The sequence below is a fragment of the Cynocephalus volans genome, chromosome 8 (assembly GCF_027409185.1).
Source record: "Cynocephalus volans isolate mCynVol1 chromosome 8, mCynVol1.pri, whole genome shotgun sequence".
NCBI classification, from domain to species: domain Eukaryota; kingdom Metazoa; phylum Chordata; class Mammalia; order Dermoptera; family Cynocephalidae; genus Cynocephalus; species Cynocephalus volans.
In genome coordinates, this window is record NC_084467.1 from 87,151,862 (window position 1) to 87,165,126 (window position 13,265).

Sequence of the window (13,265 nt, forward strand, 5' to 3'; positions counted from 1 at the left end):
AGCATTTCATCAGAAAGGTCCCAATCCAAAGAGGGTGCTTCACATGCATGTTAATTAACCACCAATGTAATTAATTAGCATTGTGGATATAAATATGATTTTTTTATTGATGAAAGTAGTGACTTTTAATTAGCATAATAAATGCGAAAAACAGACTCACTGGTGATATCAAAGATTTTCAAGCTACTTGGGTTGACTAAAATAGTCTGGAGACACGTCTCATGCTTGAATGAAGAGGGTATAAGACTCCAGTGAGGCGTGTAACCTATACTCCAAAGGCATATTCTCAATGGATCCACAGTCCAGCCATTGGTTTAGGATTTCTTCTTGGAGCATGTCAACCTGAGGACACAGAATCCTACACTGGCTGAGCAGACCCTTGTTTTTATACAGGATTTCCTAAACCTAAAACACCTCAAAGAACAGAGAGCTGGGAGTTAACTGAACTTACAAAATAGGGTATATGGACTGTTTTGCCTGTTTTAATAGATGGTTATTAAATAACTGTATACTCGGCAGAATTTGGTCTGAAACTTGAATTCAAATTCGTTATAACCTTATCACCACAAACTTCAATCGGTGCCTAGATATCTACCAAAGATAACCTAAAGGTTGGGCATGACAAAGTTGTCTTAAGTCAGATTACAACACCTTGATTTTGAGATGCTCAAGTCTAGTTGATGAAAATAAATAAAAATGCAATATAAAGCACAATATAAAGTTATTTGAATGCTGTGATTTGTATAAGAAGTGAAGGGGTCGTAGAAGAGAATGCAGCTATTTCAACTGGGGGAGTCCGAGAGAATTCCTGTAGATCTCCTGCAGATCTCTTGGACTGTAGTTATTTGGACAGCATTCAAATAGTTTTATAACTTTATACTGTGCTTTATACTGTAGTTTTATTTGTTCCCATTAACTAGACATAAGCATCTCAAAGTCAGGATGTTGTAATCTGGCTCAAGCCAATTTTTCATGCCCAACTTTTAGGGTTTTTTTGGTAGATAAGATATCCCAGGCACCAGTTGAAGTTTGTAGTGAAGAGGTTATAATGAACAGGTCTGGAAGGATATATGACAATGTTCCAGAAATTTGGGGGAGAGGTTTGGGGGTGTTTGTGTGGGGAAGCATTATAGAAGTTAGAATCAAGAGAGATAAAAATGATTTCATACAAGAAATTACACATTTATTATATACCAAAAATATGTATACAACCCCCCCCCCCACACACACACAGGCTTGCATGCTTACACTCACAACTGTTCTATCAGTGAGAAATGGCCACCAAAAAACTATCTTTAGACTTTCAAGTGTACCTGGTTTGGAAAAAAAGTCTCTAGAATTCTGTTCTTACCAGAAAAAAAAAAAAAGATGGTGATTTTACTGACACTGATTCTCAGACTACATCTGTCATAATAAGACTAAAAAAGTAACCAGCCTGCTGAGTGAAAACTGGCATTCTCAGAAATAATTTAAAGAGTACTGAATATAGAACTTAATTTCACATATTCTAAAATATCTGCCATCAAAATAATATTCTAAAGTGATTTTCCAAAGTCTGTTAAAAGGGCTGTCCTAATTACAGATTCAGACCACACTCTGACATCAGAATTGCCTTATCAACCTGTAGTATGGAAATGTTGAGTTAGGAAAATTAAATTCTATTGGCTATTCCACTGGTCTTAGGAATCAATTTTTATCTCTGAACATAGATTTTAAATACTCCTTTTCATGTTTGAGTGTAAGCGAGTCTATACATTAACAAGCATATAGATACTGTAAAGAATACATCGATATATAATCAATATGCTTTAATTCTCCCCTACCTACTAGGAATGCCATCATTTATGCTGTGAATCAAATTAGTGAGCAACTCCATGTAGCCAACAGAGCGCTGGACTTGAAATAATAGCTTCAGAACCTAGATGTGTCATTTAACAACTGAAGCGAATTGCTAAAGCTCTCTAAATGAGTGACTGTATATATTATCTGAAAGGATTAACGTGAGGAACAAATGGTTTATCTCATTCATTCAACAAAAATGACTAAGTACACATGATGTCATTTTGGTCTGAATTATCAATAAAAATTACTAGCATTTATGCTAAAAGAGCAGCTATCACATTAATCACTTTATTAATGTATATATTTAATCAGCGCATGCAAATATTAAATTCTTATAAGGTATTATGTTAAGTATTATTATATCAACTTTACAGACTGGCTTAGAGATGTCTGAAGTTTTAAGGGTAGAGAATGTCTCTTATTCATTTTAGAAGCCCAAGCAATAGCACTGTATAGTAGATGCATTATCATCATTCAAAACTTTCACAAATATGTCTTTTTGACACAGTGCAAATTTAAAAATTAATATGATACAATATGTACTTAACAGATGGTATCAGCAGTGCTCCCTGGAAACACTATTTATTTCAAATTACAGAAATAAATGGGATGATTCTTTGTAATAATCTTGACAATACTCAGAGCCTATTGAAATATTTTGAAAAACAGCATTGGGTATTGGACTAATAGTCTGTAATAATTAGTTAAGAGACCATTTTACACTATTGGCTTTTTATTTTTGATATTCTTTCTATAGGGAAATTAGAAAAAGAGTATAACAGTTGTATTCATTTTTCCACACCACAAAGAGTATGAGGCTGGCAAAGCAGTGTTGAATGCAGTGCTAACCACCTCCAGTGACCAGGTGGCTACATCACCCGTGTATCCTGCTCACATTATGTTTTCATTATGTGTATGAAGTGATGTATTGTCTCCGAAGTGCGTTCTCATCCATTTGATTCTCACAACAGCTCTGAAAGGTGGGAAGGAATAAGTCAACATTTTTCAGATGAAGTAACTGGCCCAGAGAAGCCACATGGATAACGAATGATGAGAGATGGAGAGAGAGGGGGAAAGAGGGAAAGGGAAAAGGAGAGAGGGAAGGGAAGGAGGTGGAGAGAGAGAGAAAGAAGGAGAAGAAACAGCTAGCTAATTCCTGGGTCTATGCTTTCCCCTAAGCATTACCATCTCCTTATCACTATGCAAAGGAGAGGGGATAAATGGAAAAAGAAAGACAAAGAGGAATGAAAGGAGGAAAGGGCAAAGGAAAAGAGGATATAAATGAATGAATATGAGAATATCTAAATAAAGCAAGGTCCTAAGAGAAATAAGAAGGAGTTTAAACAGACCCATAAACTACCCCCAAAGAGTAGTTCTCAACTTTTAGGTGATCTTGAAAATCTTTGATAATCTAATAAAACCACAGAGGCCCTTACTAAAAAAATTTCATATGTACATACATACATATAATATTTTACACACGATTTCCATGCATTCGTTGTACTTCGAAATCTTATGCTAGGACCCATTTTAAGAAACATGGCTTAGAAACAGAGATAGTTTCACCTCTCCATGCACCATGGTTTGCAAATCTAGAACCAGAGTGTGGTCCCACATGAAGGTGGGTGCCTGCAGCACTGTGTCAGTGTGTGTTACAGAGATGAGACGCATGCCTTCAAATCAGAACAACAGAAGTATCTCTGAATCCCTTCTGCTGCCACCCACTTCTCCACAACATTTCTAAGCTTAACAGGAAATAAAACAATTTCCTACACCACACAATGAGACCATTATCTACAGTGGAACACAAAGCTTCCTATCAAACCAGGAAAATTGAAATTGAAGATAAAAGGTTTGAGAAAATTTTGTCTCTCTTGGTATTAAATCACTAGGACTAAACATCTTTAAAGACTAGTTAACATGTCAAGATAAAGGTATATAATAAAAGAACTAAATACACAGGCTTTGATGACTCTGGCACTGTCATTGTGGGACTCCGGATTGGTCATTAATGCTCTTTACATCCAACTATCCTTCATAATTTTATTGTGAAAATTAGTGACATTAATGAATTTAAATAACTTAAGTCTGATATAATCTAATGAAACTTCGTATTTCTCATTGATAAAGAAAGCGCTTTCTTTAAATTTAAACTTTGAAGAAGGTACTATCATGGTGAGCATTAAATGAAGCAATGCATTAAATGTACCTAACACCATGCCTGGTGCATAGGAAATGCACGACAAATATTAGAAGTATTAGTTCACTTGAAGAAATGGAGGAGTTGTCAAACGTAAGAATCATACACTTGATTCTAGGGACAGAATTGTGATTGAGTTTTACTTTTCTTACTATTCAGACTCCTCAATTTGTGAAGGTGAGTAGATTGATCTAGGTGACTTCTGTCCACCTCTAATACTTCATCAGCCTTGGAATCCACTAGCAAACAAAGGTATTTTGCTAGGTGCTCTAAATAGGTTTTCCCGATTAATAATCACAACTTTGGCAGGCCTAATGGGAGTTAACACACATATAGCTGGGCACAGCTCTGACATTTACATATGTTAGCCCATTTCATGTTCATAATAACACTATGAAGCCATTATTCAGATACCTCCATTTTACAGTCGAAGAAACTGAGGCATAGAGAGAATGACTCAAGTTCCCACAGATGGAAAGTATCAGATGTTGGCTTCACACCTAAGCAGTCAGACTCCAGAGTCTATGATTTTACCTCTATAGTACTGACTCTCCAAAAGGTAAGCGTTTTTTATCTCCAGTTTATGAATAAGAAAATTTTGCCCAAGATTACACAGGTAATAAGAAGTGATAAGAATCCAGACTTTCCTGACATCTGGTTTGTGCCTTTTCTCCTACACCACACGGCAGGAGAGGGGATAGGAGGGGATACTCAAGATGAGGTTTGAGGGAGAAGAGGTCTGTAGGAAAGCTTCAGGTACTTTGATCCAACGTGATGGGGATCCGGGTGTAAGATGCTTTTCTGTCTTCTATCTTCACCACATTTAATGATGCTGGGATTCTTGGGGCAGCAGCAGTAGCTACATCACGGAAATCTGAGTCTCAGGGCCCAGAGGACCTTCCTGATACAAACACGAAGATGTACCTTAACCCTCAAACCTGCCCTGCTTGGCCTCAGGAACCACCACGGTTGGTGCTGGTTTTCTTTATCTTTATTCTGTGAGGAGAGATGGTCTACCTTCATCTCCTTCAAATCATCGGTGTTGCCCAGAGATCTAAAGAACAAAAACTGCTGGTGGCCACTGTATCCAAATTTAGGTAGTAGAAACCATTTCTGGTTTCTGGTCATCACCAGTTCTTTTAATCAATGAAAGTCAGAGATTAATAACTAAATTTATATCTGGAAATGTTGTATTGTGGGGCTTTGGCAAATGCTATACAGATCACACTGAACAGTACCTGTTTTAAAAGCATTTACAGACTATATTATCTATGTAAATAAACCCAAATTACCATTTTTTTCTTTTTCAAAAACATAATTAAAATAACAATATTAGATAACACAAAATAGACTTGGGGGTAAAGAGTTTAAAGTTATATAGATATTTTGATAATAGAAGAGTCATACACACCACAGCCCAAAAAATGTCCTAAAACACCACCCATCAGACTTTGCCCTCCTAGTTCCTAACAAATTGAGAAAAACTCCCTGCCTGGCATTCCAGGTCTCACTGATGTGACCCCAGCCTTCATCCTCAGCTGCACACCTCATGTTCCCCACACACCAGTCTTAGAAACAAGACAAACTAATTGCTTTCTCAAGAGTACAGTCCACATTTGCTGCCCCCATGGGCTGTGCTGCTTCTGTGAGGTCCTGACTCAAAGTCTACTTCAGCCTTTCCCTCTAGACACACCTCTAATGCCACCATCTTCTCTGTGAAGTCTTTCCTCATCCTACAAACCAAAATGATCTTGTCCTCCTCTGAACCACCAGAGGTCTTTCTGATATATACATACATATATATGTATATACACATATACATATGTATGAATAACTTTTATCATTATTTATATTACAATCTTTGGCGCATTTACCTAATTTCTCAGATTAGGCTGTAAACTCCTTAGGATCAGTGACCACGGTTTACTTCTGAAGTTGTCTTTATAATCTCTACTCTGCCAGATTTAGTGTGTGGAATACAGGAATTTCACAAGCATTTACTGAATTATTCTTTTATTAATAATAATAATGCTAATGATACAGTGACCTCTTACAGAGTATCAATTTTGGGCCAAAGATGGCATTTGTATATTATATCTAATTTAACATTCAAAATCCTGTGACTTAGGGAATTGAGACTTAATGAGCTTATATAAATTGTTCCGGGTTGCACAGCAAGTAGAGTTCCCAACTCTTAACGTAGTAGCCATATCTACTCTGGATCTGAATCCGAACTTGTTAGACTCCAAACTTGGGCTCCAAGTCAAACTGACTCCCAAATTTGTTCTTTTGTGCCTAAAGAACTGAAAGTCAAAACATAAAGAACTGAAAGTCAAAACATCGAGATCAAGTTGGATCTTCCCTTTTAAAAATCTACCCATTAAATCATCACGTCAAAGGGATACCTGCACTCGCATGTTCACTGCAGCTCTATTTACAATAGCCAAGATGTGGAACCAACCCAAATATCCATCAACAGATGACTGGATAAGGAAAATGTGGTATATTTACACCATGGAATACTACTCATCCATAAAAAAGAATGAAATTCTGCCATTCTCAGCAACATAGATGAGCCTGGAGAAAATTATGTTAGGTGAAATAAGCCAGGCACAGAAAAAGAAATACAACACATCTTCCACTCGTAAGTGGGAGCTAAGAAACAAAGAAAGAAAGAAGGACCACAGTAAAATGTTGAACTTTCAAAAGGAGAGAACAGATCAGTAGTTACTAGAGGTGGGAAAGGGGTGGGGGGCTGGTTAGGGAGTAACTGGGTAAGGGACACAAAAAGTAATTACGTTTTGTAATGATGAACATGCTAATAATATTGATTTGATCATCGCGTACTGTACACGAATAATGATAGTCAACTCTGTACCCATAAATATGTATAAATAAAAATAATAAAAAATAATTTTTAAAAGTAAAAAAATAAAAATCTATCCATTAATATTCTCCATATTGCCCCATCAACAATCTCCCATTTTCTTTCTGAGAACATGCTCTTTGGAAGTGGAAGTAGCATGGCATTTGGCATCAGTCCCTATGGGCATCCAAATACCATATCCACATTTTTTTGTTTTCAGATATTTGTAATTATTATCTGAATCTCAAATGTTAGTTTGAGATAATATCTCCTGGAACAGCTGCTCTCAGAAATACATGTAACTATGACTATTCATTGCCCAGCACAGTGTAGGTACTCAATAGTGAATAATTAATTCCTGTTCCCCCTCCTAGGTTCACCCTAAGTGGAGAATCATCAAAATCTTTGGGCCAGTGTGTTTTTGTCTCTGTCATCTGCCACCGTGGATAAATGGTTACAATCTGAAAAGTGCTATCTCATTTAAATAAGAAAGAATAGTAATTACCAAAGGATGAGTTAAAGACTCTACTGATTATGGTTGTGACCAAATCAATGACCTGAAAAAGACAGGCTTTTTGTCTTTTTCTTTTTTTAAAAAAACCCTTGAAAAATTCCTGGCTATTTAGTCTCCCAGAAAACATGTGCCTGGAAATCTAGCATCTGCAGAAAGTAAAAAGGGCAACAGACCAATTTTCTTCTCTGTCAGCTTTTCAAATGGAGAAGAGACACACAAACATGAAGCTGGATTTGGGATTTCAGAAAATTTTAGCAAAGTACATAAAGGAAAAAACAAAGCAAAGCATTTTCTGGGGCAAGGCTAACACATTTCGAACCATTATGCTAGACCTGAATTTGAAGTCAACTATCACAGTACATATGATAATCAAAGTGACTTTGAAGTTATCAAGAAGTTCCTTGGTTTGCTCATAGAAATCTATTTCGTGCGTTAGGAACTTTTCATTCTTTTGTAAGTTATTAAGTCATTTCCCCTAAAATTAAAAAAAAAAAAAAGATGAATATCTCAACCTAATGGATACACAGATATTAACATTCATTATTGCAATTTACACATGCAGCTATTGAAAATAAAACTTCATTTTCTCTTTTCTCTTCATTTTCTAATTTCCTATTTATCTGTTGGGGGGAGCAGCATCAAAGAAAGAAAACCTCCAATTCTTTGTCAATATTAAAGGAACATAATTAATAGCACGTTTTCTAAAGAAAAATACCAATTCTTCTACAAATAACTTTGCATCGTATTCACATAGGTAAATTATTATGTGATTATCCCAATAAATACATATGTATATGTGTGTACGTAAGCGTATGTGTGCATGTATTTGTTTAGACATACGCTCACAATCAGTCAATAAATCCAGAAGGCATTCTCAGTGAGGTTTTAAGATAAAAGGACTTAAGCTGCCCAGGGAGTGGAGCGGCCTTTAAATAAATCTGAAATGCTCTTGTAATGTAGGCACAGCTCCTGCTTTTCAGCCAAGCAGTGCTGCTGAGGCCTCTTCACTTAGAAATTCTCAATTTTTTTTAGATGTGTGTTCCCTGGTCAGCTTAGTCCCGTTGGCACTTTCATATGAAAGGGTCGGAGGTGGTAAAACAGAAATATGCGCCCAGACTCGGGGAGCAGGAGTCCCTTCACAGCCCAGCCGCTGTCCCCCTCTCTCCTTCTCACCGCCCTGCTGCTGCTCATCTTCCAGTCGCAATCGGAGAGGAGGTGGTCAGTGAAGCAAGGCCACAGAGGGCATGAAGTCGAGATTTACCCCAAGCTCACCTCCTCCCCAGCCCGGACCCCCACCATCACCTCCTACAGCCCCCCTTCCCGTGCATCTCCCTCCCTGCCACCCAACACCACAGCCACCGCAGGAGGTGCGGGGGTGGCATGTGGAGAGAGCTGGGGGCTTCCTTCGCGCCCACCCCTCACGCGCCCTAGAAGAATGTCCTCTGGGGAAGGGGCTGCCAACAACTTGGAGGAACTTAGAAGGCAAAGGCTGCCGCGCCCCGACCCTCCCTGTGGCCGCCACCCCCAAGGCGAGGGGTGAAAGAAGGGAGTGGGCGGCGAGGGCGAGCAGCCCGGGCTTACCACGAGCACGGGGACCCCGGCGGCCAGCGAGTAGAGGAGCACGGGGGGCACGGCGCTGCTGTCCTCCGGGCCCGGGTAGGGCTTGCGGTAGGCGCTGTCGTGGCAGAAGAAGCCCTGCACGTTCACGGTGAACGTGTCCGTGTACTCGAAGTAGTATGCCAGCATCACCGTCCCTGCCATGATCACCATCTGGAAATAGAGCATGCTGCTGGTGAGAGCCGCGGGCGGCAGGGGCATGCAAGCCTTCCGGCCGGGCCGGGCCGAGCCGAGCGGGCGTTCGACGCGGCGGGCCCCCTCCCCGGTCCGCCGAGGCAGCCACCGGGGGCGCGGCGGCGGGGGCGGCGGGAGGAGCGACGGAGCCGCTGGAGGAAGAGGAGGAGGCAGGTCCGGGTGTCGAGGCGCCGGCAGGCTGCAGAGGAGGCGACTACCCCCGGACGAGCCCCCGCTCCCCTGCCCGCCCCCTGCCCGCCGCAAGCACCGCCCGCCCGGGCGCGGGGTCGCGCGCAAAGGCGGGGAGTCCCGGGCGACAGGCAGCGGCCGTTGCGTCCCGGCACGAGACCGTTCGCGAGACAGCAGCTTAGGGTCAAGCCCCCAGGCCAGCCCGGAGGAGGCGGTGTCGGCGGACGGGGCGGCAGCAGGCGGGACGCGGCACCTGTACCCCTCGGAGGGCGGACGCTGTGGAGCTGGAGAAGCTCCTCTTGGGGGTAAAAAAACAAAAAAGGGGAGGGATGGCAGAAGAGGCTGAGGTTCTAGAAAGTCCCTTCCGAGGCGAGGCACCAGCTGGGCGGTTTAAGGAAGCCGCACAACGCCTGGGGAGATGGTGCGTGGACGCCTCCTCTGAGTGCAACCCCCAGCAAAGCGCAAAGTGTCGGCTGCGGCGCCGAGTTGCAGCCACTGTCCTCAGCCCGCGGTCGCGTGGAGTCCTCAGCCCCGCGCAGGACACAAGCCTAGCGGCGGCTTCTGGACACAGTTAGAAAAATAATCTCGGGATTTTAGATTCGGGGTTTCTTTGCCTTTTCTTCAGCTTCCCGGAGCTTTGTATGTAAAAACACAGAAAGCGTAGCTCGGTAGCTTCCCAAGAAGAAATCTGAGATCTCTCGAACAACGGCCCCCTCCTCGTTCCGTGCGTTCTCCTGCTCGTCTTCTGTCTCCCTTTATTAGCTGCTTGTGAGACAAGGCATTGCAAATTCTTGGGACTCAGCTGTACCAGTCACCAGGGAAGGGAAAAGGACTGTTTGTCTCATCTCGCTGTTCCCTGAATTCAGGAGTCAGGGGGAAAGAGAGAGAGACCAACGCGGGCTCACAGCACATGCATACAAAATGCACCCATGCATGGGCGTCCACGCGTGTGCGTGAGTAAGTAGCTGTGGAACTGCATGCATGTGAATCGCCCGCTCTGCCGTGTGGGTCCCTGTGTGCATCCTTCGGCAGCAGACTTTAACAGGGCCCTTCTCGGAGCCCAATACTGTCCACACCCTCCACTCCAGTGAGCACTTAAAGAAGCACATATACAAGGCAAGGGAAGGAAAATGTTCTCATTAAAACGGAGAATTACCTTAACAGGTTTCTAGAATGTTAATTCATTTTAATGGGATGTAGCTTCATGATTTTTAGAGGTGGGCCTTTACTATTAGGAAGAAACAACATTGTTAATCTAAAAAAGCCGATTAGGTTTGGCAAATGATTGGTAGCTTGGGGATGGGATAGCAATGGCAGTATAAATTTCTTTAATATAGAATAAGTATTATATATACCTCACCCTCCACATTATTACAAACATCACTCAACAACTAATTACTTGGAGGATACTGGATAGGTGACACTAAGCGATGTGAATAACAAGCAATCGTGGGGAGTGAGAGTAAACTGTTCCTAAAGGGACAACAGTGACTTACCATTTTATGAACGTGTAACTACTATAAAGATTCATTGTTTAGGGTTTCATTCACAAAATCATTCCAAGACTGTAAGGGTGTTTAAACTGCTCCACTAATTCTAAATAGGAATCCCCCAAACCTTCCCACTTAATGGAATTTCTGAAAGAATAGTGTTTAAGGGTATCTCATTTGTTCAAGGTAATGAAAACATGCATTATTTTCAAAATTAAAGTGCATTGTAATGCATTGTTAATGTGTGTTGAGTGCCTGGTACTGTATGTAACACAGCAGGGTCCTTGTCTGTGCTGTTCACTGCTCTTGCCCCAGCATGAAGCACTATGTGGTACATAGTAGGCATTCAGTAAATGTTTGTTGAATAAGTTAATGAACTTACTCCTCTAAGAATAACGGGGAAGTGTTTTCACATAAAATTTGTCAAGAGTTAGGGAATCACAATCTTTATGTCTCCGGATAAACATTGCCCACATTCTTAGATGGTCACACTGACATAGAGGGTGTAAGGTCAGTGTTAGAGCAGGGACTCTGGTACTGCATTAGTACAAATGCCAGCTCCAGAAACTTGGGCAAAACACTTGACTTCTTTCTGCCTATTTTAATCACCAGCCAAACTAAGATAATACTAGTACCTACTTTATTAGGTTAATGTAAAGATTAAATGATGCTCCATTCATTATGTCATATACATAGCTGAAATTCTGTAAAGTTTAATTTCTAGATGTAAATGTAACTAAGCCACCTTAAGTAACTCAGGTCATTCCAAAAACCCATCACCTGTCCCTTCCTTCCCATTTTATTGCTGACAAAATGATTCTGGTTGTACCCATATTTCTGTAGGTATGCACATTTTGTTATAGATCTGTGCACATTTTATTTTCTTCAGATGCTATCCACCTCAGGAATAAGATACTAGTTTCCTTCAGAATTCTAATATTCCCATTATTTGTCCATTTTAGATAGTCAAAAAGCATTGCTGATTGATTCATGGTTGACTAACCATCCAATGCTAAAATTCAAAGTTAACATTGAATCTTAACTCATGTTATAAGGATACCGACATTAAATTCACCTTCCATGAATATTTAAGCAGAATGGATAGTCACAGAAATGGTTCTAAGTGGATGAAAGAGCATGAGTTATGTGCCCTTGTGCTGGTTACTTTACCTTCCTACGCGTCTTTGGAGGCAAAATGCACAAATATTTTTTTACCTCTGAGCTTATTTTGGCTATGAAATGAGAATATGTAAAGTACCTGGCTCAAAGAAGGTACTTATTTAGTGTTTCTTCGCTTTATTTTCTATTGAATTATTTAAACTAATTCTTTTCCAAAATACATCTTTACAACAACAAAGAATCCTTTGGAATCCTTCCTCAATTTTTATTTTAGTTTCTGACTCTTTCTAGTGAAAAACAGCACTACTAATATTTAATCCTTTGAAATACTGCCTAAATTATTAAGTTAATTTAATTCTTAACACATCATTGTGCTTTCAAATGTATCATAGCAGTCAATCTTTCTTAACGAAACACTTCCCTGTCTTTCAAAGTCTCCCCATCTCAGCTCCTACCAAGGTGGATAACTCTTTTATTTTTCAAGTTCCAGTAATTCATAATATACTTAGATGTGCATGACTTAACATCGTCTCCCACTCCCACCATGTTTCTCTACCATAAAACACAAAGCATCATAAATACTGAGAGAGATTTTGGGGAATCATTTACCAATTCTAGTATCTACTATATTCTGTAGTAAGAACTAGTTAGGTGCTGGACCAGCACGGGAAGATACAGTCCTTGTCCATAAGGTTTATAACTACTCTTCCACAGACAGAAGTCAGATGCTCAAAAAGTTGAAGTGGAGGAGACCTTTATGTTGGTAGCAAGTGCAAGAACCAACTAAATAGTCTTTGGGTAGGCAAATATTGAATATTTGTGGATGGCTAGATAAGTGAATATATTCTTCCTATTTAACTTTAAAAACCTAAGGTGCCTGCTAGAAAGGTATGGAAGATCTGTACCTGGCTCCTCAAGATTATTACCAATTGGGTTCTATATTTTAAAAATCTGTTATTATTGAGAGAGCCAGACTGAGCTTCTTTGCTGAGGGCCAAAGACTAGGCCTTCATTTTGTTTATAGACAGAATGCTTTTTGGCAAAGAGATACCTGAGCATTTCCAAAAAAGAAACAGAATGTTAAATGTTGGTTTCCATGTGTGTCAGGTAACTAATATGTAAGCTCAGCCATTTTCCTGACATTTTCTCATTCCAGGTACAAAAACAGAGAAAAATAACATTACCTTCAATGCATAGCTGAGATAGTGGAATATAAGGATTCAGAAGGTTTTTCATAAGACAAACTAGGAAAGC

General features: G+C 40.3%; 1 protein-coding gene across 1 annotated transcript in view; it reads right to left on the reverse strand.

The window, feature by feature from the left end:
• PLPPR5 (phospholipid phosphatase related 5) overlaps positions 1–9,240 on the reverse strand; it is a 95,886-nt gene extending 86,646 nt beyond the window's left edge. Inside the window, exon 1 of the mRNA XM_063105800.1 lies at positions 9,004–9,240. Coding sequence (XP_062961870.1) covers positions 9,004–9,240 — 237 coding nt within the window. The remainder of the gene's footprint in view (positions 1–9,003) is intronic.
• Between the last annotated feature and the right edge of the window lie 4,025 nt (positions 9,241–13,265).